The sequence below is a fragment of the Ceratotherium simum genome, chromosome 2 (assembly GCF_057802395.1).
Source record: "Ceratotherium simum simum isolate JZ-2026a chromosome 2, ASM5780239v1, whole genome shotgun sequence".
NCBI classification, from domain to species: Eukaryota; Metazoa; Chordata; class Mammalia; order Perissodactyla; family Rhinocerotidae; genus Ceratotherium; species Ceratotherium simum.
In genome coordinates, this window is record NC_141901.1 from 21188669 (window position 1) to 21215497 (window position 26829).

At 34.8% G+C, this 26829-nt stretch overlaps 1 protein-coding gene and 1 long non-coding RNA gene across 2 annotated transcripts; one reads left to right on the top strand and one right to left on the bottom strand.

Annotated features, from left to right (window-relative positions):
- The first annotated feature begins 6050 nt into the window (after nucleotides 1–6050).
- On the top strand, nucleotides 6051–12713 carry LOC147917770 (uncharacterized). The gene is made up of 4 exons (XR_015554270.1): nucleotides 6051–6928; nucleotides 7010–7060; nucleotides 8618–8655; nucleotides 12114–12713. It is a non-coding gene; the product is annotated as an uncharacterized LOC147917770 (long non-coding RNA).
- Nucleotides 12714–17650: 4937 nt separating this feature from the next.
- On the bottom strand, nucleotides 17651–24209 carry PDC (phosducin). Its single transcript, XM_004424917.2, has 3 exons — nucleotides 24131–24209; nucleotides 21033–21184; nucleotides 17651–18189 (listed from the first exon to the last, which is right to left on the bottom strand). The coding sequence occupies exons 1-3, from the start codon at nucleotides 24189–24191 to the stop codon at nucleotides 17668–17670; spliced, it is 735 nt and encodes a 244-aa protein (XP_004424974.1). The 5' UTR covers nucleotides 24192–24209; the 3' UTR covers nucleotides 17651–17667.
- Nucleotides 24210–26829: the final 2620 nt, after the last annotated feature.

Below are 26829 nucleotides of genomic sequence, written 5' to 3' on the forward strand. Positions count from 1 at the left end.
TCGATTTGGGATGAATCATTCCAAGGGAAAAGAAGTTTAAAATATGGAATAGGAAGACAATAACTCAATACAGAAAAGGGGAGAAATTGTGGGATGGGGGTTGGGGAGCGACAGAATTAGTAAGATAATAGTAATAAGTCAAATGATAATTAAAACAAATATGAATAGACTAAACCCAGTTAAACAACAGATTGATTAGATTTTTTAAAATCCAGTTATAGGCTGGATTTTTTAAAAGATGAAAAAAAAACCCATTAGGCAAACAGCAAAAGACAGCCTGTATAGCTTTAGTGATATTAAATCAAAATTAGACTTTATGATAGTATTATGAAAGATGGAGAAGGCCACTAAATAATGGTAAAAGGATCAATTCACTAGGAGTATATAACAATTTTAAATTTGCATGTACTTTATAAAATGGCTTCAAAATATATAAACTATAAGATTAAACCAACAAATTGAACACAGTGGAAGATTTCAGTAGCACTCAATTATTGATAAAGAGGCCAAAGAATGAGGGAAAACACAGCTTTGAATAATGCAATTAACAATATTGATTCAATGGACATATTTAGAATAATCAACAATTAGAGAATATTCTTCTTAAGCATTGTATATTAGCAAAAATTGACCATGTAACTCACAATAAATTTTAAAAAATTAGTATTAGATAATCATAAATAAGTCAGTAATAAAGGTTGAGTTTTTTAAAATCATATATTTACAAGTTCAAAAAACCTTCATAGATGAAAGAAGAAAATATAAATACTTAGAATCTAGTTAGAAGTACTACATTTGGAAAAATTGGGTGATGCAGCAGAAGCAGCACTTTGAAGGAAATGGCTTTAAATACTTAAGGAAAAAGGCTAAGTGTGTAACTTACATTAGGTGACAACAGAATAAGCACAATGTAGAAGCAAAAAGAAATCAATGAATTAGGAAAAGATACAGAATTACAATGTCTTGTAAGTTGCTTTCATGACAAAACAATATAATTGGCATAATTGAACAGGAAGAAAACAGCACAAGTAAACAACATAAAGATTGAAAAGGGGGTCCTAACCCATAGATAGAGCAGAGATGAAAATGATAAGAGACTACCAGGAGCATCTTAATATATTTGAGAACTTAGGCAAAACAGATAAAAGTCTGGGAAAATGCAATTTCCTTAAACTGGCTCCAGAAGAAATAAAAAGCTAGACTTATTCAATAGTATTGCAGAGTATGACTTAAAATTCTTTGACAAAAAGAACATCTAGCCCACATTTACAGATGTTTTATCCCTCTTTCAAGGACCATACTATTTCAACATTTTATACAAACTCTTCCAAACAATAGACTCTCCAGCTCATTTTATGAGGGCAGTGTAACTTTTATTAGTACTAGAATCAGACACATTCAGTAGGAGAAAAGAAAATTGCAGACTAATAGCATTTATTAACACAAATGTGAAAGTCAAAAGCACTATTAATAAACTGGACTCAACATTATATAAAAAAGGATAATGTATTATGACTAAGTTGAATACATTAAAAATCAGGAACACAACAAGAATGCCTATTATCACCACTTCTATTTATCATTGTCCTGTAGAAAAATGAGCAAAAGACAGAAACCAGGTATTTTAAGAGGATGTGACTGAACGCTTGAAAAGATGTTTAATCTCATAAAGGATCAACTAATTAAGACCACAATGAATACCATTTTACATCCAAAAGATTGAAAAATTAAGAAATATGACCATACCAACGAAGAAGATATGCGTCAAGACGACATCTACAGGTGGGGTTGTAAACTGATACACTGGAAAGCAATTTGGCATTATCTTGTCAAGTTAATCATTCACATACTCTGATACCTAGCCATTTCTACTTCTACATATATACCTTAGAGAAATTCTTGCATTTATGCACAAGAGTACACGTGTGAGAATGTTGAAGGCAACCTGTTTGTAACCACCCAAATGTCCATTGACAAGATAATAAAAAATAAATTCTGGGTTTTGTAATTTTATTTCGCAGGGGAGTGACCTGTGAAAGTGATAATTAAATAAAGCAAGTCTCAGAGGCCTACATGCAGTATGATACAGTTTTTATGAAGCTTAAAAACAAGCAAATCTCAACTATATTATATAGGAGTACATATGTTTGTGATAAAACTTTTTTTTAATGTGAAGGAGTGATATAGCAAAAATTCAGGATTGTGGTTACCATTTCAGAGTGGGAGTGATGGCAGGACAGGAAGAGAAGGAACAAATGAATAGATGAAACAATATTGATATTTTAGTTCTTGAGTTGAAATGAGTTTCTTGGTTTTGTTTTTGTTTTTGCTTTTTTGTGAGGAAGATTATCCCTGAGCTAACATCCGATGACAATCCTCTTTGCTGAGGAAGATTGGCGCTGGGCTAACATCCGTGCCCATCTTCCTTTACTTTATACAGGCCGCCGCCACAGCATGGCTTGACAAGCAGTGCGTCCGTCCGCGCCTGGGCTCTGAACCTGCAAACCCTGGGCCGCTGAAGCAGAGCGTGGGAACTTGACTGCTACGCCACTGGGCTGGCCCCCAAAATGGGTTTTTTGATGTTCATTTTGCTTACTTAATGGCATTAACATAATAATTATTTTGGTTATCTATTACCAAAAAAACACCCCCAAACTTAATTGGCTTGAAAAAAACAACCATTTGATTTTCCCCACAATTCTGAGTTGTCAAGGGCAGTTGGATGGTTCTGCTCCATGTGATGTTGGCTGGAGCTACAATGTTCTAAGAGCTTGATTGGGCTTGAAACATCCAAGATAACTCATTCACATGGTTGGTAGTTGATGCTGGCTGTCAGCTGGGAACTCAGCTATCACACCTCAGTTCTCTTCTACGTGTCCTCTCCATGTGGCTTGGGGTTCTTCCATCGTGGGCTTCTTCCTATCATGATGGCTGGGCTCCAAAAAATAGCATCCCAAGTGTGAGCATTCCGAGAAGAGAAAAGTATAAGCTGTGAGTCCTCTTGAGGCCCTGGCTTGGAAGTCTCAGAACATCATTCCCACTGCATTGTATTGGTCAAAGTAATCTACAGGACCAGCCTAGATTAAAGGGGAGGGGAAAAAAGAATCTTTACCTCTCTGTGGGCATGCATATACAAGAAGGAAAGGGCTTGATGGCAGCCATCTTTGGAGATTAGTTACCATAATGTATCCTCTGGCCATAGCAATTTATGTTGTGGACATATGGAAAATGCATTCACCACCTCCCAAAACACCTTACAGGACCTAATTCTTCCTGAGAGTGGTTCTCAGCTCTGGGCTCTTTCCTACGAGATTTTGACTTGACTCTGAGTCATCCTTTTCCATGAGAAATGGCCTATGTTTGAAGCTGAGTAGCTTTCTCAACCTGCTTCCTGATTTTTGAAGGTTGAAGGCCCAGAAGCCTTTTTATTTTCAACTGTCTCTCCCTTTTAGACTAAATTGATATAATTCCTTTAAAAATGTCATGTATTTCTTGTTAATCAAATTATAATCCACTCCGTTAGATTAAAGGCACACCCACAAATCCGTTCAAGACAGGCCTCTCTCTCTAAGCTGAGAGTCAGAGTGCTGAAGGACAAAACCCTTAAGATTCTTAGATAACATTTTATAGCTAAGTTGACTACAGTCCATGCTCATAAGATTCTTAGAAATCTTTTCATCCAGCTAAGAGATCTATGAGGCACTGGCTTAAATATTTCTGACATCTTAAAGGTTATTACAGCTGCACCCTTTATCCTAACTTTCCCTGATGCTATGTTTTACTAGCAATTCCCTGGATTTGATCTTTGCCCAGAAGTCATGTCTTCCTTGAAAACCTCTTGCTGGCTGGAGAAGGTGTTCTAGGGCCTTTTATATTTTCTATAAATTTTGCTCCCAAACTGAACAGTTTCTTATTTAGTTCATCTCTCTCATCCCATATTTGATCATAGCCAGCCAGAAGAATTCAGTTGACATTTTCAGTATTTTGCCTGGAAATCTTGCCCAGATCCACTAGTTTCTTAGGTTACTTCTTCCCTTTAGTAATTTCCCACAAGTTTATTAGTTCTAGCTTTCACATTACTGCAGGTGCAAGTGTTGCCTTTCATAACAAGGGTTGCCTTTCAATAACAGTTTCCTTATTGTTCTTCTAGCCACCACCGTTTCCTGAAGGCCCTAAAGCCTCCATCTCCTGCTCAGTTCCAAAGTTAAGGCTACATATTTTGTTTTTGGTCCAGTGGCACCATATTTCTAGGTACCAGTTTCTATTTTGGTTATCTCTTGCTTCATAACAAACAACCTCGAAAGTCATTGGCATTAACCATTTTATTAGCTCTCATGATTCTGTGGGTAGACTGGACTCAGCTGGCTCAGTTGAAAGGTTCTTCTGCCCACATGAGGTTGGCCAGGGCTTCAATTATCTAAGGGCTGTGACATCCAAGATAGCTCATCCACATGGTTGGCAGTTGATCTCTTTCTCATCCACATGACCTCTCCATAGGGCTGAGGCGTCTCATGGCATGGTGGTTGAATTTCAAAAGGAAGAGCCTCGGGAGTCAGTGTTCAAAGAGAAAGGAAATGGAAATTTTTAATCTCTTAAGGCCTGGTATCAGAAGTTGCAGAATGTCATTCTTCTCTATTCTACTGGTCAAAGCAAACAGGGCCAGCCTAGTTACCATGAGAGGGAAAAAAAAGCCCATCTCTCAATGGGGGAGTAGCACATGCATATAGGGAGGGAAAGAATTGATGGCATTTCTCACTGGAGACTTACTACACATATATTCTTTAGTATATATCAAATTTTTAAAATGATCAAAAATACAAGAGAAAGGAGAGACAATTAAAGAAGTTCCCTAGGGAGATTACTATTATTACTCACAAAACATAATCCACATATTAGCCTTACCACAATCTGCCTTTTACTATAGCACCTCTGTCTCCCTTCTTTCTGTTGTGACATTTCTGTGGATATACAGAATGTCTTTTCGTTTTACCTACTCCTACATGCTCAAAGGTCAATAGGTTCGTTACTATATTACCAAAATAGTTGGGAATAACCAAGCTCTATTACAATGCTTATTATGTTTGTTGACTTTTATCTAAAGGATTTGTCTAAATATAAATTAGGCAAAATACAATAAATATCTAGTAAATTGTTCTTGATTTCTGACTTTAACCTAATAATTATATTGGGACTATCATGTATGTTAATGATATCAAGTAAGTTAATAATATCAAGTAAGTTAATGATATTCACTAAAGGTAGTCAATGAGTTGTCATACAGTTCATAACCTATTAAAAGGTAAATTAATATTTTAATAGGTTTTGATTTATTGGTAAGGACGAGATAAAAGTAGAGTTAGAAATGACAGTTGTTTGTCTCTGCTTTTGCCATTTCTAAAGTGTTTTCACATATCTTCTCTCATTGGATTTTTACAACACTCGTGTCTTAAGCGGGGCAAAGATTTATTGAATGGATCCAAATTTGATGGATACAATTGAAGCACGCATTAATTATTATGTATTATACCCAAGGACACATATTTAGGAAAAGTAGACATTTGGGTAAGTAACTATTATCTGTCTCAAGAATCAGAAATAGATTATTCTTTCTTTTTTTATCTTTGTAAAAATGTTTTGTAAATATTTTACATACTTACCATCAAATGAAGCTAGACTTTATACTATTGCTGTGGAACTTGTGATCCCAAAAGAGCCCTGTACAAAAATTCTTTATTAAGAAGACTTGATCTTTTAGGAAAAGATCTTTCACTCAAGTTGTTCAGTTTGTTAAGATTTTCTGTTTACAGAATTGTGAAGGGGAACTTAATGATAGGGATGAAAGTAGTTTAATCAGCTCTTAGAGTCTATTTTAGTCAAATCCAGTTTAATTGCAGATACACCAGATGCCTGTCCCCATGATTAAAGTTCTGAATGTGAACAAGCTAAGATGCTAGACTGCAATATCTATATCTAAACAAAAATAACAAGATTTAAAAAAATGTTTTGGGCCGGCCCCGTGGCTTAGCGGTTGAGTGCGCGCACTCCGCTGCTGGCGGCCCGGGTTCAATCCCGGGCGCACGCTGACGCACCGCTTCTCTGGCCATGCTGAGGTCGCGTCCCACATACAGCAACTGGAAGGATGTGCAACTATGACATACAACTATCTACTGGGGCTTTGGGGGAAAAAATAAATAAAATTATAAAAAAAAATAAAAAAATAAAAAATGTTTCTATGCTTTCAAGTTAGCACTATTTTTCTAGATTTTAAGTACAAGTGCAATAATAGCTAATGAATATGGAGAGTTGAGTTGTACCCCTAAATCTTCCAATCAAGAAACAATAAAACCTTGGGAAGCCACTCAATTCCTTTGATCTTTAGATTAGAACAAATTCTAACAACATTAAACTAACTCTTATTCTATATTGCTTTACAGTTTACAAAGTACTTTCATTTTTATCATGCCCTTTTTAACAATTCAGAAACTGAGGTTCAGGAAAGTGACTTGCTAAACCTAGTAGTTAGTGGGGCATATATATATTAAGGAGAAAGATACTGATGAAAGGAGTGATTGAGTATATAGAAACAAGAGGGATATCTGTACCGGAAGTAAGAAAACATGACTGTAAGATTCCTGAGAAGGTGGGAGGGGATAGTCTCTAAAGCATAGACAGCTACTGGCCGTGAGAGAAGGAACATCTATTGTAACAGCTCAGAGAGAAGAAAATTGGTGCAGGTGTATATGGGATTGTAGGTTTGGTAGTAGAAAGTTGAAGATTATTTCATCTGATGACTTCAGATTTCTATGAAGTTGGCAAGGTCACCTGTGGAGAGTGAAGAAAGAGGAAAATAAAGAAGATTTCAAAGAATTGTTGCAAAGAATAGGAGATTGTGTTGACTGAAGAAACATAATGGGATTGCCAGACAGTGGTAAGGCCTCATTTGAGGTTAGTGATAATAAATGAATGAAATTGTGTGATTTTTTTCCCCTAATAGTCTTTGTCTTCACAGATTTAAGAATAGAAAAAGTTAATAGCCATATTGGAGCATCTTGTCTAACAGGTAAGTTGAAAACAAAGAAGGGCTAGGAAATTTAGGATATTGGCAAGAATATTATTTAAAAATATTATTTAAATGATGAACCATGAAATCTAAGCTGAATAAAAAAGGAAGTGAAGAGAGAGAAGTGGGGAGAACAGAGAGAAAGAGAGAGAGAGAATATGCTTTGATGAATTGTAAATGTAAAGTCATCAATGCAGTGGAGATCTAGAAGAAATCAAAGACCCAAAATTTTGGTAGTAGTTGACAAGTAAATAAGGAGACATGATTGCAATCCTAAGTAAGGATGTTTGGAATACTGATTTGGGAAGAAAGAATATATAGATGATAGCAAATGAAATGAGTAGCTGAGGTGAAGTAGGTTATTGGAGGTTAAGAGATGAGGAGGTCAAGGAACAGAGAGTCCAGATTATGGAAAGGTGGTCTGCTAGAATTGTGACAATACCCAACATGATGGTAGAACTTAAAGCACAAAGGAAGGCTCTATGAGTCAAGTATCTAATTTTTGATGAAGGGGGGAGAGTGATTAGAAGGTCAGTAGTTGACAGTTATGAGGATGAAGGAAAAGTGATACAGACAAATGGCAAGAGCCTTTAAAAAAGTACATAAGATTTTTTACAGAAGCAAGTGGGAATAATGATTTGGAGTAAAGGAGAGCGTCAAGAATGATATTTGGATTTTGAAAGAATAAACAATCAGTACTTGAAAGTGATGAAGGGAAAGTGTACCTTCTTTGAAGAACCAGTTTTCAGTTATGGCAAAGATGTGGAAGGAATGCTTGGAGACAAGGCTGAAAATAAAGGGAAGTGTGCTGCTTTTAGAGAGGAAGGGGAAGGTGCAGAGGATGGGGATGATGGTGCAGTGGAGTATTATGGCAAACTCAAGTTGGGAGTGGGCAAGTAGTAGTAAGTGGGAAGAGGTAGGGGGAGCTTTCACTTTGGGTGTTGACTGTGATGAATGCAATGTTAAGAATCATTGCAGATGTAATCTCAGTGTTTTTGAGGAGGTTGGATTCTGGGTCCAGTGATCAGGGGACTTGGCTCACTCAGCCTGAGTGAGTAGCTATTGCAGTTGCAATAAATTTTGGTAGCTGCACCTGTATGGCTTGGAGGTGGGAAGGGGCCCAGGTAGTGACGCAGCAACTAAAGACATCAAGGCTAGGGTAGGAGTATAACCTGTACATAGTTATGAATCTTATACACTCAGCCTTACATTCTAGGGATAAACCCAATTTGGTCATCTCTTATCTTTTTTACATACACTGTTAGATTCAATTTGCTAATATTTTATTTAGAACTTTTGCACCCATTTGAATAAATGACATTAGCCTATAATTTTCCTTTCTCATTTACTGTCCTTGTCCAGTTTTGATATCACGATTATGCTAGTTTAATAAAATGAATTGGTGATTATTCTCTCTGTTTCTGTTATCTGGAGAAGCCTATATAAAATGATCTGTTTCTTGTTAGTTTGATAGAATTAATTGTAAATGCCTCTGGACCTTGGTTTTTTGAGGGTCATATTTTGTCACTACTTTTCTGGTTTCTTTGCTTGTTACAGGATTCTTCAGACTTTCAATTTTTTTTAAGTCAATTCTGGTAAGTTATGTTTTTCTAGAAATTTTTCTATTTTCTCTGTTTTCAAATGTATTGGCATTAAGTTGTTCATTGTCTTTCATATCTTTTTAATCTCAGCTGTCTGTATATATGTTTTTAAAAAATTCCTAATGTTATTTATTTATGCTTCCCCGCTTGCTGTCAATCAGGCCGATATTTCTCTGTCCGTTAGTCTTTTTAAAGAACCAACTTTTGGCTTTGTGGATTCTATCTATAGACAGAATTTATATTTCGTTGATTTCTGCTCATATCTATTTCCTCATTTTTCTATTTTGTTGGTTTACCTTATGTTTTTAACTTAAGTTGAACACATTTATTTTTTTTCTCTCTTCTTTTGTAATTTGTTTTTAAAAATATAATTTTCTCTGGTACAGCCTTTTGCTCTATCCCAGAAGTTTTGATATATTTATTATTTTTCAGTTTTAATAATTTTAAATTTCCAGTATAATTTTATTCCTTGACACAGGAGTTATTTAGTAGTATATGTATGTATTTGTCATTAGTAACAAATATATATTTGTTATTAATTCTACTTAATTGCATTGTGGTCCTAAAATGTAATCTGTCTTATAGCGTCCTAGTTTTATTAACTTTCAAAAATCTTTGTGTGCTAGAAGGGGAGAAATGGTTAGTTCACTAATTATTGGTTGCAGTGTTTTATATATGTTCCTTAGCTCAAGCTTGTTAATTATGGCGTTGCATCTACATCGATGCTAATTTTTGTTACTTGATCTGTTAAGGGCTGAAAGAACCGTACTGAATTCTCTGATGATGCAGTAGTCACTTTCTCCCTGTATTCTATCAATTTGTACTGTGTATATTTTATGACGTTTTATTAGGTATACATATGTTTAAAATTGATAGATCTTCCTGGTGAAACGTACCATTTTATCATTATGTAACGCCCATTTCTATATTGTTATATCTAATGTATAATATTAGATATAATTTTTTCTTTTTAAGCTTATTTGCCTGATTTTAATTTAGTGATACTTACTTTAAAAAATTATTTGCTACTTATAGCTTTTTCATCATTTTACTTTGAACTTTTCTATGTCCTTATGCGCTAAATGTATTTCTTTTGAACAGCAAGTACTTGGATTTTTAAAAGTCTGATGTGACAATATGTGCCTTTTAACGAGTGAGTTTAAGTCATTTATGTTTCTTGTTACTGTGTTTTATGTTTGGAACTATTTCTGCTTTAAATTTTCACTATGAAACTGAGAAGAGTAGTAAAATAACTCTAGTTTCAAATGGATAGCAATTCACTGCTGCTGCACCTCAGGAAAAATCAAAGGGAGGTTTAAAAGTTCTCCCCATTTCCCCACCAGAACAAAAGCCATAACAAAATAAAATTAAAAAAAAAAAAACCTTTCCCCTGGAATGCTCAAAGTAGGAACAACGATGAGCAAAAATGGCATCTTTATTCTTTTTTAATGAAAGGTAAATGTAATGTAAAGCCATGGTCCTGTGCTTCTAAACTTTTGTGGGACTTACACAATTTATTATGTAAGTCTCTGTAATTCAAGTTACCTAGCGAGTTCAATTTTAAGTGTGATTATCACTGCCTGTTGAAAGTGCATTAATTTGTTAGAACAGGAACCCTGTAGGGGAGATAATTATATGTGTCAACAATGAATAAATGACAACATTTAAAAATGAATTATTGTATTTGCTGTAACATGATTAAATAAAGCTAGTATGTGCTCAGGGGTTGGGAGTAGGGAGTGGATACTCCAAGAAATAAAATAGCCTAGGGTGAAACACCTGGTTTTATGAAAACTAATTTTTAGAAGCACTCTCTTATATACCATGGCAAGAGCCCTGAAAGGTAAAAAGACTTGGACACTTATTATAGCTGAGAGCCTCGAGTAAACATAAAACTTAATGTTCTCTTTAAATGCTATTGCCCAAATAAGGAAAATCCATAATTAACAACTGAGATTACTGTATACTTAGCCTTGTTCTCTCGGCCAGAGCTGTGACCACTGCATTAGTTGTTGGAATTGTAAGACTTACTGAGACATCATCTGAGTTCCAGGTAACTTTGTTGTTGTTGTTGTTTTTCTTCAGAATTGACATATGGACCTGAAATATATTGAGACAGATTTCCTAATCTTAGGGAATCCCAAATTTGGTTGTTAATGTGTTCTTTGGGTTGGTGACTGCTAGGTAAGGAGTGTAATGTAATGCGAAGAGTGTAGGCACTGGAATTGGGAGGCCCAAAGTTAAGTTCAAACTCTACATTTTACTAGCTGTATAAACCTGGACATGTCACCTAACCACAAACACTTCAATTCTCCATCGTCTGTGTTAATTAATTTGATTGCGTGGTGGCGTGGGATCCTTACACAATGTATATGTATATCAAATCATCACATTGTGCACTTTAGGGGTCTTACAATTTTATTTGTCAATCATACCTCAATAAAGCTGAAAAAAATGTTCTCCATCCTTGAACAGCATATATTAAAACCATTGCTCTGTCCACCTCATAGAATAATTGTGAGAATCAAATGAGATAATGTATGTGAAATTGTTATGTATTATAACACACATAAAAATGTTGGCTATGTTATTTGGGGTCTCCAAAACTACTATTCCGCAGCATGGATGGTATTGCCTTCACGTGAATTCTTTAGTAATCATGACTTATATAGTGTTTTGCCTTTATATCTGTTTCAGAAATTTAATATTTAAATGGTTTGTGAAGTGTTTTATTTTCATAACAGGATATACAACCAATGCCCATGACAAATATATTTGTTTCTAAATAATTCAAAACTTTCTTATTAAAGGCACAAGCATTATTGAAATAGAATATATGTATATATAGATATTATATATATTCACCAAATTTTTTCAAGTTCAATTGCTGTAAAAAATAATAACTTTTGTTATAAAACCTACATATCTTTATCTAAATTTATGTCAATACCATAGTAGCCTTTATAATCTTTTCAGGTTTTAAACTTTTGGTTAAAAATCCAACTCATGAGAATTGACTAGAGAAAGATTGCTGTTAAGTTTATGTTCTTTGTTTTTTTTTTTTTTTATAATTTTATTTATTTATTTATTTTTCCCCCCAAAGCCCCAGTAGATAGTTGTATGTCATAGCTGCACATCCTTCTAGTTGCTGTATGTGGGACGCGGCCTCAGCATGGCCGGAGAAGCAGTGCATGGGTGCGCGCCCGGGATCCGAACCCGGGCCGCCAGCAGTGGAGCGCACTCACTTAACCGCTAAGCCACGGGGCCGGCCCAAGTTTATGTTCTTTTGAAAGAATATGTTTTTCTAGTAATGGGAGGTACTGTATTTCTGCACATAGTCATTTCACCATTTCACTCCCACAAGTCACAAGTCATTAAGAAGAGTGTCTATATCCCCAAATGTTATTTGTCAAGAATCCTTACAATTTTACTTCTTTTTATTTGTCTCACAGATGTTCCAAGAAGACTTTCCATTGCATGGCCCAACAGCCTTGGGATTTCCTCACTGACCTGCAATCCTTTATGGCTCATTTTGGCATCCATGTGAAGATTGGGAGTCATGGAGCCCAGTTAGAAAATGATTCAATGGTCCAGGTGAAGGATGATGGATAATTAAATTTCTATTTTCATAGAACTCAGGAGACAGAAGATAATATATTTTATATGTAGAGGTAAGTGGTTCTTGACTGGGGGTGATTTTGCCTTCCAGAGGACACTTGGCATTGTCTGGAGATAGTTTTAGTTGTCACCAATGGGGTAGAGGTGCTACTGGCATCTAGAGGGTAGAGACCAATGATACTGCTAAACATCCTACAATGTACAGGACAACCCCCTATAACAAAGAATTATCTGGCCCAAAATGTTAATAGTAGCATATTTGAACAGCTAAGTATATGATCATAATCATATTCTGCAATAAATTCAGTATAAAATTCCTTAAAATTCTGTAGATTTCTTTCTCATTTGTGTGTTAATGTTTATTTTGCACTTCTGTTTTCAGAACTAATTTAATTTATATTTATTGTGGTATCTACAGTCAATTCGAAATGGCAGTTATTTAGGATTTCTCTCTTTCAATTCAAATATATAGGATTTTTAATAAGGTCCTTATATAGAGGGATGTGAGTGGTGTGTTTGGGATATTTGGATTGCATCCTAACTTCATAGATTAGCTGCTATTTACATAAGCATGTCTTTAAGATCTTATGATCTTATATCTATGTACTGTCTGCACCATTTTACTTCATATATATCTGTTAGTCATAATAACAATAATAACTAACGTTTGAATAATACTTATTATGTGACAGGCACTGCTCTAAATAGTTTACATGGTGTACTCATTCTTTCTTCATAACAATCCAGTGAGGATGTGTTATTATTATCCTTATTTTACAGATGAGGAAACAGGTACAGAGAGGTTAACTAACTTGCCCAAGATGATAAAATTAGTGAGTGGATTCAAATCTAGGAAATCTGGCACCAGTGCTCAGGCTATTAACCACCACTGTTACTATAGACATAGATATAGACACAAATGTAGATGCGTTTATCATCCATTGCTGGTTTAAATGTCTGTTTTCTTTGCCCTGAGCTTCCAAAGGTCAAGGACACTGCATGGCACACGGCAGCTGGTTGTTAACGATCTCATGAACAAATGAATGAATGAGCTTCTCACTTTCCAGGATAATTTTGCTATTCCTTACAAATTTTCCTGTTATTTTCATATTTTACAACTAACGCTCTTGGCTTTTCTTTCATGTCTTTTTTTCCAGTTATTATTTGGGGGGTTTGTTATGAGACATGTTATGACATTTTACAACCTTTACATTTAAAACTTCATTTTTTTGCTGAGACAGAAATGATCTCTTCCTCTCCTCCTGCCAAATATAATAGCAGATTAAGTGTTTACATGAGGGGAGTTTGTAATCCAGGATTTCTGCAGCAGCAGGTTTCAGATATTCTAGTCAAATCCTGCCTTTTGTCCGACTCTTCCTGATGAGTGTTGCCATCAAAGCTTCACTCTGGCATCCATTAGTCACCAAGTGCTTATTTTGAGAATGGTTGCTATCATCACTTACTCCCTACACAGGTGCCACCTAGATACTTTTGTTTTGGCAATTGTGGGTTAAATACATTCCTGGGTTTAGTCCTGCTTAAGCTTGCTAGCTCTCTATTTTAGATTAATGCACGGTGGGTTATTTCTTACAAGAGTAAAGCTTTCATTGAACAGCAGTCTTTCAAAGCACTCATTTTTATTCTTCTTTTCCATAGCTGAGAGTCTTTCCCTGTTTCACTATGCTTTTCTACCCCTGCCCTACAAAGCTGCACTACATTGCAGTTAATAATGATGAGTAATTGAAAAGAACTTATATTTTATTCTTAAAATATCGGTCTCTTTTGAGATACATGTTTGACTATCCTTCCTCACAGCCTTGCCATCATCTTTTTAAGTATTTACTTCCAGTCCATGAAATAACTGTCAATCTAAAGAGTTGTTCCACTAAGGAGTTTTTAATTATAACTATCTTGTATAAGCATCCTGTTTTTTTTTTTTTTTTTTTTTGGTGAGGAGGATTGGCCCTGAGCTAATGTCTGTGCCCATCTTCCTCTATTTTGTATGTGGAAGGCCACCACAGCATGGCTTGATGAGCGGTGTGTAGGTCTGCTCTGGGATCCGAACCTGTGAACCCCAGGCTGCCAAAGTGAAGCACGCAAACTTAACCACTATGCCACGGGGCCAGCCCCTAGGATGCTGTTTTTTGCTATGGTTTTTTTAAGTTCAGTAATTCTCTAACAGAGAACTCTGTATGGGATTAATAAATTTGTTAGCAATTACTTGATCGGAGAAAACGTTGAACTATTTTTAAAAGCTCCTTATTTTGTGTATAATTACCCTGCATGTCTCCCTCCCAGCACTTTTTCTCCTTGTGATATGTCTAGTATTCGTCAACTTAGAAATAGGCCATAGGGTATTTAAAATGCCTTTCCCAATTTATAAAGAGGAAGAGAAAGGGGAATTTTAGATTCATGAGCAGAAACAGTACCTACCGCAGTAACTATATGTTAGGGACTGGTCAGTGTAAGCTGGCCACTGTTAGGAACTCTCTCTCACCCCTCTTTGTAGCACCAATATCTAGTATAATTGCAGACCTTCTTTTTCTTTCCCATTCTTTTCCTCCTTTCCTCTCTTCCTCTAGTTAAGACATAGGATTTTGGAGTCTAGGGGAGAAGTGAAGCTGGAAATGTGAATTTGAAAGCAGTCTGATACCGTATGATTTCCTTCATTAAGTAGTAGATAATAACAACGATAAACAAACACATAGAGACAGAGATTGGATAGGTGGTTACCAGAGGGGAAGATGGGAGGGATGAGGGAGGAGGGTGAAAGGGATAATTCGGTACATGTGTGTGGTGATGGGTTGTAATTAGTCTTTGGGTGGTGAACATGATATAATCTATGCAGAAATAGAAGTACAATGATGTACACCTGAAATTTTCACAATGTCATAAACCAATGTTACTGCAATAAACAAAAAATTAAAAAAAAAAAAAAAAGAACTCAAGGCCCATGAAGGAGACAGTCACAGGAACAGAATGAAAAACAAGGTGCTGAGTGCAATGACTTTGCAAAGGAATTGTCCACCCCTGACTGTTTAACCTGACAGTTAAAAAGAGTTGGTTTCTTAAATGTTTCGTGGAGAAGTAAGCCTGAGTCGTTAATAAAATAGTAACAATAATAAAACTAACTTCTATTGAATAAAAAAAAAAAAAAAAAAAGGAAAGCAGTCTGAATATAAATGGTATTTAAGACTATGGACAGGAGAGGGTTACCTAGGGTGAGTGTTTAAAGAAGTCAGCAAAGGAGACTTAGGAGGAATTGTCAGTAGAATAGAAGGCAGATAAGCAGAGTGTGTTTTCAAAGAAGCCAAAAGAAGTGACACACAAAGAGAGGAGGTGGTCAGGTCTGACCCATGCTTATAGGAGACAGAATAAAATAAGGAATGAAAATTGGCCTCTGAGTTTGACAAGATGACCACAACTGTAATTAGCGTGCTTGGGACAAAGGCCTGATTGGAGTGGGATGAAAAACATTGGAAGTGAGGAATAAAGATTGTGACTTTAGATACTTCTTTTGAGAGACATGATTGTAAAGGAAAGCAGAGAAGTGAGGGATGGCTGGAAATTTTAAATTATAGGTGGGCATATATATATATTTTTTTTTGTGAGGAAGATCGGCCCTGAGCTAACATCTGCCAATCCTCCTCTTTTTTTTGCTGAGGAAGACTGGCCCTGGGCTAACATCCATGCCCATCTTCCTCTACTTTATATGGGACGCCGCCACAGCATGGCTCGACAAACGGTGCGTCAGTGCGAGCCTGGGATCCCAACCTGCGAACCCCGGGCCGCCGCAGCGAAGCACGTGCACTTAACTGCTTGCACCACCGGGCCAGTAGGTGGGCATATTTTCAATATTAAGTAATTTAAAAACTCATTTATATGCCAATATGAATAATATGACATAGAGAAAGAAGAAATAGATAATGCAGAGAGAGGGAAAATAATTGCAGGAGAAAAATTACTGTGTGACTGAAAAGAATAAGATCCACAGATAGTTTGATCAATTGGCCTGAGACAGCTGCATGATCTGTCTGTCATTGTGATGTCAGTGGAAACAGTGTTTACATGCAGATACACATTTTAAATTAGTGATGGGAAGATGAGGTAGGGCTCATCTGATAACTTCTATTTTCTCAATGAAGAATGAGCAAGGTAAAGTGTTTGGACTGGGAGAAAAGGGTATAAAAGATTTAAGGAAAGAAGAGAAGCTATAAAACAGTCATTTAGGGGAATGGAGACTAAAACTTGGGACAAGTGTCTGGTTTCAAAGTTGGTCTGCCAGGGGAAAGTGTGCAAACCTGTTTTAAGCACATTTCTCACATGGACCCCATTTTTGGTTACTTATCAAACATTGTGTCTTCAATTATACACCAGATCACTTCAGCTCTCACTCACCGTTATTTTCCACTCTGATTCAGACACCTAGAAATTTCTATCTCACTCTTCAGCTCATTCATGCATTTAAAAACATTTTTCAACTTATATTGTATTTTACATTTCCATGTGTTTGCGTAGAAGAGTTTTCCAAGTGTTTTCTAGGGGAATAAAAGTAGAACTTCCACTCTACTTCTGTGTTTTTGTTTCACCATTTATAAAATGGAAGTAATACTATCCACTTGCGGAATTGTAGTTAAGAATTAGAATGATATGTATAAAATACTGGCCTATCAGAGGCAATCAATAAATGATAGTTGTAATTATTATTACTACTAAATATTATTTTGTCCAAAGAATAAAAAGACCTTACTTATACTCTGCCTTTTTTCCCAGATAAGGTTAGCTTTTGAAATTGTACTTTTAACAAATACTCATTTTTTTTTTTTAACTTTAATGCAGTACAATGTTTTTAAGTTTCTTGTGCATTAGTTTGGTTGGAATGTAAGATGCTTTACTGAATGATAATTTTTTTGTATTCTGGGTTATATAATTTTTTGGGGGCCTTGATTATGTAATACTTGAGAAAGAATAGACCTCAAATAGAAAATTTGTTTCCTCATGAGACTTTATTTTTATTACACAAGCAAAATTATAATTAATAATATAATTTGAAAAACTCAAATAATAACACTGAGGGGAAAACAAGGAGTAATAAAGCCAACACATAACTTGAGAGGGAGTTTTAAAAACTGTCACAATATTATTCGTATCCTCTTTGTCTACTAACGTGTTGCTGAAGACTATAATGTTTTGTGGTAAAGCATTATATCAATTTGAATAACTAAATACTAAGAAATGCTAATCATATAATTTTAGTGTCAATCTGATTTTGTTTCCAAATGAGAATGGCCATGGCCATACTTGGTGTTCTCTAAAGGAATATGGATACTACCAAAATCAAGATTCAACGTGTAAAGGAGAAATATGAGATACTGACAAAGTGAATCTTTATTCAACATCTTCCATGCTTGTCTGCTCTAGGGCATGTATCTCTCTTTCAGGTAGTAACCCATATTCATTTAGGAAAGACTCCACATCCCCAGCAAAAAATTCTTCAGCAAACTGTTCAGCAACACTAATAAAATTGCTTAAGAGTTCCCCACCTTTGTAGACAAGCAGTGTGGGGAGTACATCTGAGGAAAAGCGGTCCCCAGCACCTGTATCAGAAGCTTTTATTTTACAAAACTTGACCATAGGGTATTCAGCTGCAAGGCATGTTAAGCTAGTGTTTAGAGCATCGCAGCCCTTAATACCATCTTCATAAATGTGAACGACAATTGTGGTGATCTTCTGCTCCTTTTCGATGGTTTCTAGGAATTGCTCCCCAGTTTTTAGCTCATACAAAAACCCATATCTAGGCCCAAAACTCAGCTTCTGGTGCATATCTTGCATGCACTGTCTACGGTATTTACGAAGGCAATTTTCATCTTCTTTGTCTTGGTGGATTAGCTCATATTCTTGAATGCTCATCTGGGAGTAGACAAAAGAAATGATAGAGATCATTCAGTCAGAAATTTATATACCTTAGACACACCAAACCCACTCTCAACTCAAGGGGTTTGTATTTGCTGTTTTCTCTCTGCCCCCATTCCTGATGTAGTCTTCTCCTTCACCGCCTTCAAGCCTTGTTCAAATGTCACCTTCTTTGATTACTCTACCTAAAAGAGTCCCCGCCTCATGCTTTCTATTTCTTGTGCTAGTTTATTTTTCTTCATAGCAATAAACACTACCTGAAATTGTGTTATATATTTGCTTAATTGTTTAATAGTTTTTATAATTGATGTGTTCCCTGGAGGCAGGAATTTTATTTGTCTCATTCATCACTCTTCGATATCTGGCACATAAAAGGGATTCAGTAATTATTTCATGATTAGATGCATGCATAACTATTGCTGAATATAGTTGAGCCACGAGATGGTCATGGTCTCAGTCAGAAATGGGCCGCTTAACTCCTTATCACTTTGGGTGAAAAAAACCCAGCAAGGTTTACTCTGGAGTGACTTTCATTAAAAAAAAAAAAAGTATGCACACACACACACACACGTGCACACGCACACACATTTAAATGTGTCCCCAGCAAATGCCTTTGGACATTAGTGTTTCCTCCACAAAAGCTGTTAAAAAGATTATATCTCATCACTTACTGATTTTCTGGAATATATAGGATGGAATACAAGCAAGACAGCTTTTACTACTATTTGGAGTTTATCAGATTAGTCAAGAGATTAACGCTGGACCAGCAACATCAGCATCACCTAAGAAGTTCTGGGAACTGCCAACTTTTGGGCACCACCCTAGATCTACTGAATCAGACCTGTAAGGGTGAGGCTGAGCGTGCCATGTCTAAACAAGCCCATCAGGTGATTCCTGTCCACTGGTTTAGGCTAAAGTGAGAAAAGACCTAACTTCTGTCTTCCAAGACAGCTACTTTTCACTATGGCTGGAGTATAAAATTACCTGCAGAGCCTTTCTTACTAGCTACACCATTATTAACTTATTCAATAAAATGTTAAACATCCTTTCCCCCTTTCAGAAAAAAAAAGATATAAAGGAGCGATGATGGGACATAGTTGGATTGAGAGATGTGGAGCAGCCCAGAACCAGGGAGGTTGGACGGCTCCCCAGGGGTATCAGCTGCTACTGCCTTATCATCAAGTAGCCTCTCAAACAGCAACTGCTGATAATTTTAAAGTAGAGAGTTGAGATGACAAGAAACTAGTATTTATGGAAAATCTACTATGTTTTAGGTACTTTACATAGATTATTTTACTTAATCCTCACAACCAACCTATGAGGTAGATATTATTACTCTCATTTTGCAGAAGATACTGAGACTCAGGTTAAGTAGAAGTATCTGATGCTTTCACTACTTCCTTCTTTTGTTTCCGCCTCATATTTATTTTTCTAATGTCCTCATTCTCTTTCTTATCATATTATTTTTTTTCTGCTTTAAGATTATTGTCCCAATTCAATTTGTTTTAACTCTAAAAATTATTCAATGTTTTGTATAATTTTTAAGTTGCTACCATTGTTCTGTTAATTTAACAGATTGAACCACACAAATATTAATTTACAGATGCGTTTGAGCATTCTTATGAGAACTTGTTCCATTCACATATTCAGGCATAGAGATATTTAGGCATTCAGATGCATTTTTAACGCTTAACCTTAGTACAGCATCTTTAATAATTATAATGTTTCACATTTGTATAGCATTTTAGATGTTTCAAAACACTTTTCACATTTATTTTCTCTTCACATCCCTTTAAAACAAGTGGAGGAGGTGTTGTTACAGTTCCTCAGATAGGAAAATTCAATTGTCTCATCCATATCACATAGTGACTCAGTGAAGGAACCAAAACCTGAAAACCAGATCTTAGACTTGAAGATTTTTACAATGACCAGAAGCCTAGAACCAAGTATATTTCTGATGCACAGTCTGTGTTAAGAATCAGGATACAACAACTCATATATGCTGGTTTGGAGATACATAATCCGCTAAAGCGATTTTTCCCTACTATGAAAATCACTTTATGGTTTCTTTTATTAACATTGTTATTATTGTTGTTATATAAATAATACATGCTAATTATAAAGATTCAAAAATGACCTAAAAGCTAAAGGAAGGAAGGAATAAACACTGAAATTTCACCACTCTCATATTCTGAGATAATCTCTATTAACATTTTAGAGATCACCCTTAATGTATCTCTTTATGCACATAGACATACATATTATACAAAAAGTAAATAAGTGAGATTTGTTTTTTCTAAATACTGCTTTAAAACAATCGTGGATATCTTAAAAAAAAAATGTGTGACTTATTCTGCTTACTTTCTTCTTCTTCCTTGGAAAGTGGAAGTTGAGAACTCTCAACCAATCCCACTCTTCCAAATAATCAATATTGTAAACTTAGTGAGAATCTTTCCACACCTTTCTACGTACATGCTCATATAATCATATAAGCATAATAACATATACAGTGGGTTTTTTTCCATTGCTCTAGAGAATGGGATCATATATGTAACTTAAAATCTCTGTATCTTGCCTTCTCATAGTGTGGAACTGCCTCTAAGTCAACTCAGGTATTTGTAACTCATTCTTTTAATAGCTGCCACATATTTCTTAGTATGGAATGACTTCATAGGCATTCACTTCATTCCCACCTTTTTTTTTGCCAGTACAAACAATACTGTAATAAATATTTTTGAAATATATCTGTATTTTATAATGTTTCTAAAGTGATTCTTTAGAGTCATTTAGACTAAAAAACACATTGTAAATTATTTATTATTGATTTTTCCTTATCTTACCTTTCTGCTGAATCTTTCTTTTGAGTCTTTGTCATCTCTGCTCTGAGGAGAGGACATTTGTTTGAGAATCTCCTTCTTGCTAGGTAGAATTGAATCACTATCTTCACTCTCTAATTTAAATTTTCTCCAATCATTTATTACTCCTTTGGGTCCTGGAATAAAATTAGAAGCAAATTGTTTCTCTTTTTATTTTCAAAAGGGCTACTTATGCAACTGAAATTTGTATATGGATCACCATGGGAATAGACTTGTCATCTTCTGCATCAGAAACAAACATCTTGTTTGGACTAGAAATTTCTGACTGCCCTGCTTGTAAAAATGTTCTCTCACATTAGTCTTGTTAAATGGGTTTTGGCAACGAATCTTTCTGAAACATCAGCATTAATGAAAATACAAATTATGCACTTTGAATTATTGGCAAAATTTGGGGGTAAAGATATTAAAAAATTAGAGTATAGAGGTAAAACTAGAATTTTAGAAAATAGCACTTTTATTAAATAAGAAGCTTCAGCAATAAACTAAAATTGACACCACACTATTAACAAAGGAAACTAGGGTTGTTGGGGAAGCAAATTGAAATGTTATCAAGATCCAGAAAACAATAGCACACCAAAAAACAACCAGTGAGAAGGAGCCCTGACCTCAATTAAGAAAACTAAAATGGCTTTAAGAAAATTGTTACATAACCATCCAATTCCTTCTAAGAGTCTTTTACAAATATAGAAAGAGTGGGATTTGCAGATTTATGAAAATTAATTAAATCAGGGATGATCTAGCCATAATTCTGATGTTCAATTGCCTTGATAAATAATAACAGTTCTTGGAAGAAGGTCTAAATTCTTGAAAATATGCAGTTTTAAATATCCTTCACTAAAGCTTAGCTATATCCATACTTTAATATCACATTATATTTGTGGATATAGTTTCTCTTTCTGCGACATATTACTTAATAATTTTTTATTGATATAATATATAATTTTAATATAAATTTATTTGTATTAATTATATTCAAGCATTCAGGTTTTTTTTTGTTTACTTGTGTAGTCTTCATCTTCCAGATGTTTCCACATATACAAAATATGCATGTATATGGCATGTGTTAATGTGTGTAGAAACGGGAATCTTTTTTTGTCGTTTTTTGCAAATGGCAGTATATTATACATACTTTTCCTCACCTTGTTTTTACTTCATAATATATCTCAGAGATTATTCTCACATACTTATGTAAAGAGGTTCTTTCTTTTTCTAAATAGAGGCATGTATTCCATCTTGTAGATATTAATTTACTTAAACAGTTTATTATTGATGTACACTGTTCCTTCCACTTTTTTCTATGACATATAATTCTGAGCAAAGAACCTTGGACATACGTTTTTTTTCTATCTGTGCAGGTCTATCTATAGGTTATGGTAGTAAAATTGTTTGGTCGAAGAGTATATACATTTCTAATCTTGATATTGCTAAACTGCCTTACAGTTTCTACCAATTTACACTCCTACCAGTTGTGTATAAGGGTGCCCCTTTCCAAAGTGTCTTATTAAACTTTTTTACTTTTGCAAACTGTGTGAAAAATGTCTCGCTATAGTTCTAACTTTGTAAGTGCCATTTTTTTTCTGTGAATGATCCGTTCTGTCTTTTGCCCCTTGCTCCATTTGGTTGTTGGGTTTTTTCTTATTGATTTATAGGAGCTTTTAGTGTATATTAATAGGAAATTAAGCCTTTGTCTGTCAATTGAGTTGCAAATGTTTTACTCAATTTGTTAAATGCTTTTTGGATTTTGTTCCTGGTGACTTTAGTTTACTAGACAGCAGACATTTCCTTCCTTCCTTCTTTCCTGCTCTCATTTCTATAGCTGAATTTATCAATCTTCCTTTATGGTTTCTTGGTTTTGTGTCATACTTAGAAAGATATTCCTCACATTGCCATTATAAAATGAATTCCTGTGCATTTGTTTAGTACTCATATGAATTCATTCAAACTTCTGGCTAAATTTAAAGGTTCTAATTTGTATCATTAAAAGAGAGAAGGAAATATTAGTCAAGATTCAATAGAGTTAAGAGAAACCAGATTTTTATAATTTAAGCCATGCTATTTGACTTCTCAGTAGTGGCATATAGACAGCCACACACAATTTAACAGATTAAGAAAACAGGCTCTGGGGCCGGCCCCGTGGCTTGGTGGTTAAGTGAGCGCGCTCCACTGCTGGCGACCCGGGTTCGGATCCCGGGCTCGCACCGGCGCGCTGCTTCTCCGGCCATGCTGAGGCCGCGTCCCACATACAGCAACTAGAAGGATGTGCAGCTATGACACACAACTATCTACTGGGGCTTTGGGGGGAAAAATAAATAAATAAAATCTTAAAAAAAAAAAAAAAAAAAGAAAACAGGCTCTGGATGAAATGAACTGAAGTCTTAGGTTTTCTGGAGGAATATCGAAATTCATTTGATTTAATAATGTTTTATCACTCCCCTTATTTCTTTCAGATTCAAAAAATTAAAATTAAAAACTCAGTTTATTTATTTACCTTTTGGTCTATTATTGTTTACAATTGCGATGAAAGTCCATAGTGGTGGGAATTAGGAGAGAGGAAAGTGGCTTAATTATAGTGTAGACAGAGAGGTCTTGTGATAGTTGGCAGAAAGAAATTTTCAATAATTAGTGGTTTTCTTATCTTTGACATCTAAATAAAATTGTTTTAAGAGTATTTTTTTTTTTTTTTTAAAGATTTTATTTATTTTATTTTTTCCCCCCAAAGCCCCAGCAGATAGTTGCATGTCATAGCTGCACATCCTTCTAGTTGCTGTATGTGGGACTCGGCCTCAGGATGGACGGAGAAGCGGTGCCTCGATGCGCACCCGGGATCCGAACCCGGGCCGCCAGCATTGCAGCGCGTGCACTTAACCACCAAGCCACAGGGTCGGCCCCAAGAGTATTTGATTTCAAATTAATTTACCACTCAAATATTTTTTAGATGATTCTATTAAACCATTCAAAGATATTACTTAAATTTCATATTGGATAGTGGCCATAAGAACATTAGAAATCTCTAGATTTAATTTTAGTTTAATAATTATTTTTTTTCTTCTAGCTTTGCTTACCCGTATGTGTGGCCTGTCCTTCAAAGTCTTCCTCCAAACTTTGTCCTTTAGCTTCTTCCATTTTAGGGGTTGGATTCGATATAAACTATAGGACGAAGTTACAATTAAGTAATGATGAACTACAAACAAGTAATGATGATAGATGAATTCCAGGATACATATATATACACACACACATACATATATATACTTGTGTTGCCAAGTTCCATAGTAGGTTAAGGGTTATCACTAAGGGGTGAAGTGTTTACAATGTTTCTGTCTACATTATAAAACAGCATTAATTTAATCCTTGTATTATTAAAGATGTCTGGACCTGAGGATTTTACATAATTCATAGGTTTTTTTTTTACTTAAAAAGCCTTCAGTTTAGGTTTATGTACTTAGTGAACATTTTTTATTCACTTAAAAAATTTTTTATTACTGTTAGTTAATAAATTTTATAAAATTATATCCCAATATTTTATATAATAAAAATGTTTTAATTAGTAATAATTATATACTTATAGTATAATATTTTTTCTTTTTTATTTTCTTTTTTATTACTGTTAGTTACCAAACTTCATAAAATTATATTCCAATATTTTATATAATAAGAATGTTTTAATTAATAGTAATTATATAATTACTTACTATGAATACTTACTATGTGCCAGGCATTGTTCCGATTATTTTATGTGTCAAAATAATTTAATTCTCACACAGCTGTATGTGGCAGGGACAATTGTTAATGCCATTTTACAACTGAGGAAGTTGAAGAACAGGGAGTTTAAGTTACTTACCCAAGATCACATAGTAAGTGGTAGAAAAAGGATTTGAATCTAGATTTGATTTTAGAGCCAAATCTTAAACCATTACACTATTATGTAAGTTAACATACAATAATATAATCATTTTTCTCAATATGGTTTGACAAATCCAACTTCTGAATTGGCATTAAAGAATGATGGTCTAAGGAACAGTCCTATTCAAAACCTAACACCATAATTTCTCTCCGTACCATAAACCAAGTTTTGGTGATGTTACACATCAAGCAAATGAAAACAACCAGTATCTATGCCTACAGAATTTTGAGAAGCTGAAATACATCACAAAATCTACCAAAAGCATATGGAGTTTTATTCATGGGAAACACCTTGATGCCCTCATGTAGAACCTATTTGTTCTTAGTTCACACTCAAATCCAACATATTTGCTTATTTATCTTTCCGTTATCTGGAAAACTCTATTATTATACATACTAACATATTCCCTGTGGAATCCACAGAGTTGTGATTTTCTTGAAATTTTCAACTCAGGGAGGATATACTGACAGTGGATATATTCTTTTTACTCTTCCTTCTTCCTCTACCTTTTCCCCTTTGCCTCTTTCTTTCCAAGTCAGTTTGAAGCGATGATGTCATCCAGCTTGTGCTTTGATCCCATCTTAGTTTTTTATTGATTTACGCTTTAGCCTTAGACGCGGTCTGTTTGGTACATTCCCAAGGCGCAGAATGGTAAACCAGAAATCTTTGTCTTGATTCCTTTTTACTTTGACTTCTGCTTCCAACATTTGGACTGGTCTCATAATTTTATTGTTTTCCTCCCTACAGTCCCTACCTGGAATCACTGGAGGTCAAAGATCTTTGCTAATTTGATTTTACTCCCTTGAACAAAAAAAGAATTTTAAGAAAAGGCTGTCAAGGGAATAACAATCCATTCTCCAATATTTATGTAACTATAAGTGCAATAAAAAATATTAAATTTAAATGGATTTAGTAATGAAAAAGAATAAAAGAAAATGGACATAAGTAAATGTTGGACAAAAGAAGGTACTTAATTACTTAGTGTAATTATTTAAAAATAATTTTTGCGTCTAAGAAAAATGAATATTATTAGTTTGCGTCAAAAGAACACTAAAGAACAAAGTAATGGAAACTTATTTGATAACTTCAATAGCTGTTTAGTCCCCAGAAAAGTAGACACCCAGCCAGTCTTTTTTATTTTGCAAGAGTAGACAGTTAATTTAGGGTAGCTACTATTCACAATAAATATAAATAAGGTTTAAGAAAATCTAAAAATAATTTTATTTCAGATATTGAAGAGACAGAAGCATAGCTTGCTTCCTGACTTGCTTCTTACCAAGTTAGTTGGAAATTTAGTGAAGAAAAAGATTTCATTTTTCAAAAAGACTTTTGCCAATTTCAAATAATCTTTTTACTGAAAAGATTATCCAGTTACTTGGGAAAAACCTGATTCATTGACTGAATTAGTATATGTTAAGAAGAGACTATATGCCAGGCATTTCCCTGGGCTCTGAATTACATGAAGAACAAAACTCTTCCAGTGTGGCACTCACAAATACTAAGACTTAAATCAACTCAGTTGCCTATTTAGTAAAAGACAGAGTCCATCCTTCCCAATGCCTTCATTTGAGTTAGAGTACAAAAATTGGTGAAATTTACCACTGTTTACTACTAGGAGAACCAGTGAACAGAGAGAGAAATTGGAAGAAAAATATTGAAACATGAGGCGTATTTGCTTGCACTGATTGAAGACTCTAGAGGAAGACACAAGTCGAGTATAATTAGCTATTGATATATTTGATCTACACTCCTATTAATATTCCCTGTCATCAACTCACTCTGCAGTTTTCTGATTATCTCAAATAATTTATCTTCTTCAGAATTTGCATTAGTATCCTAGAATTAATTGAATTAATA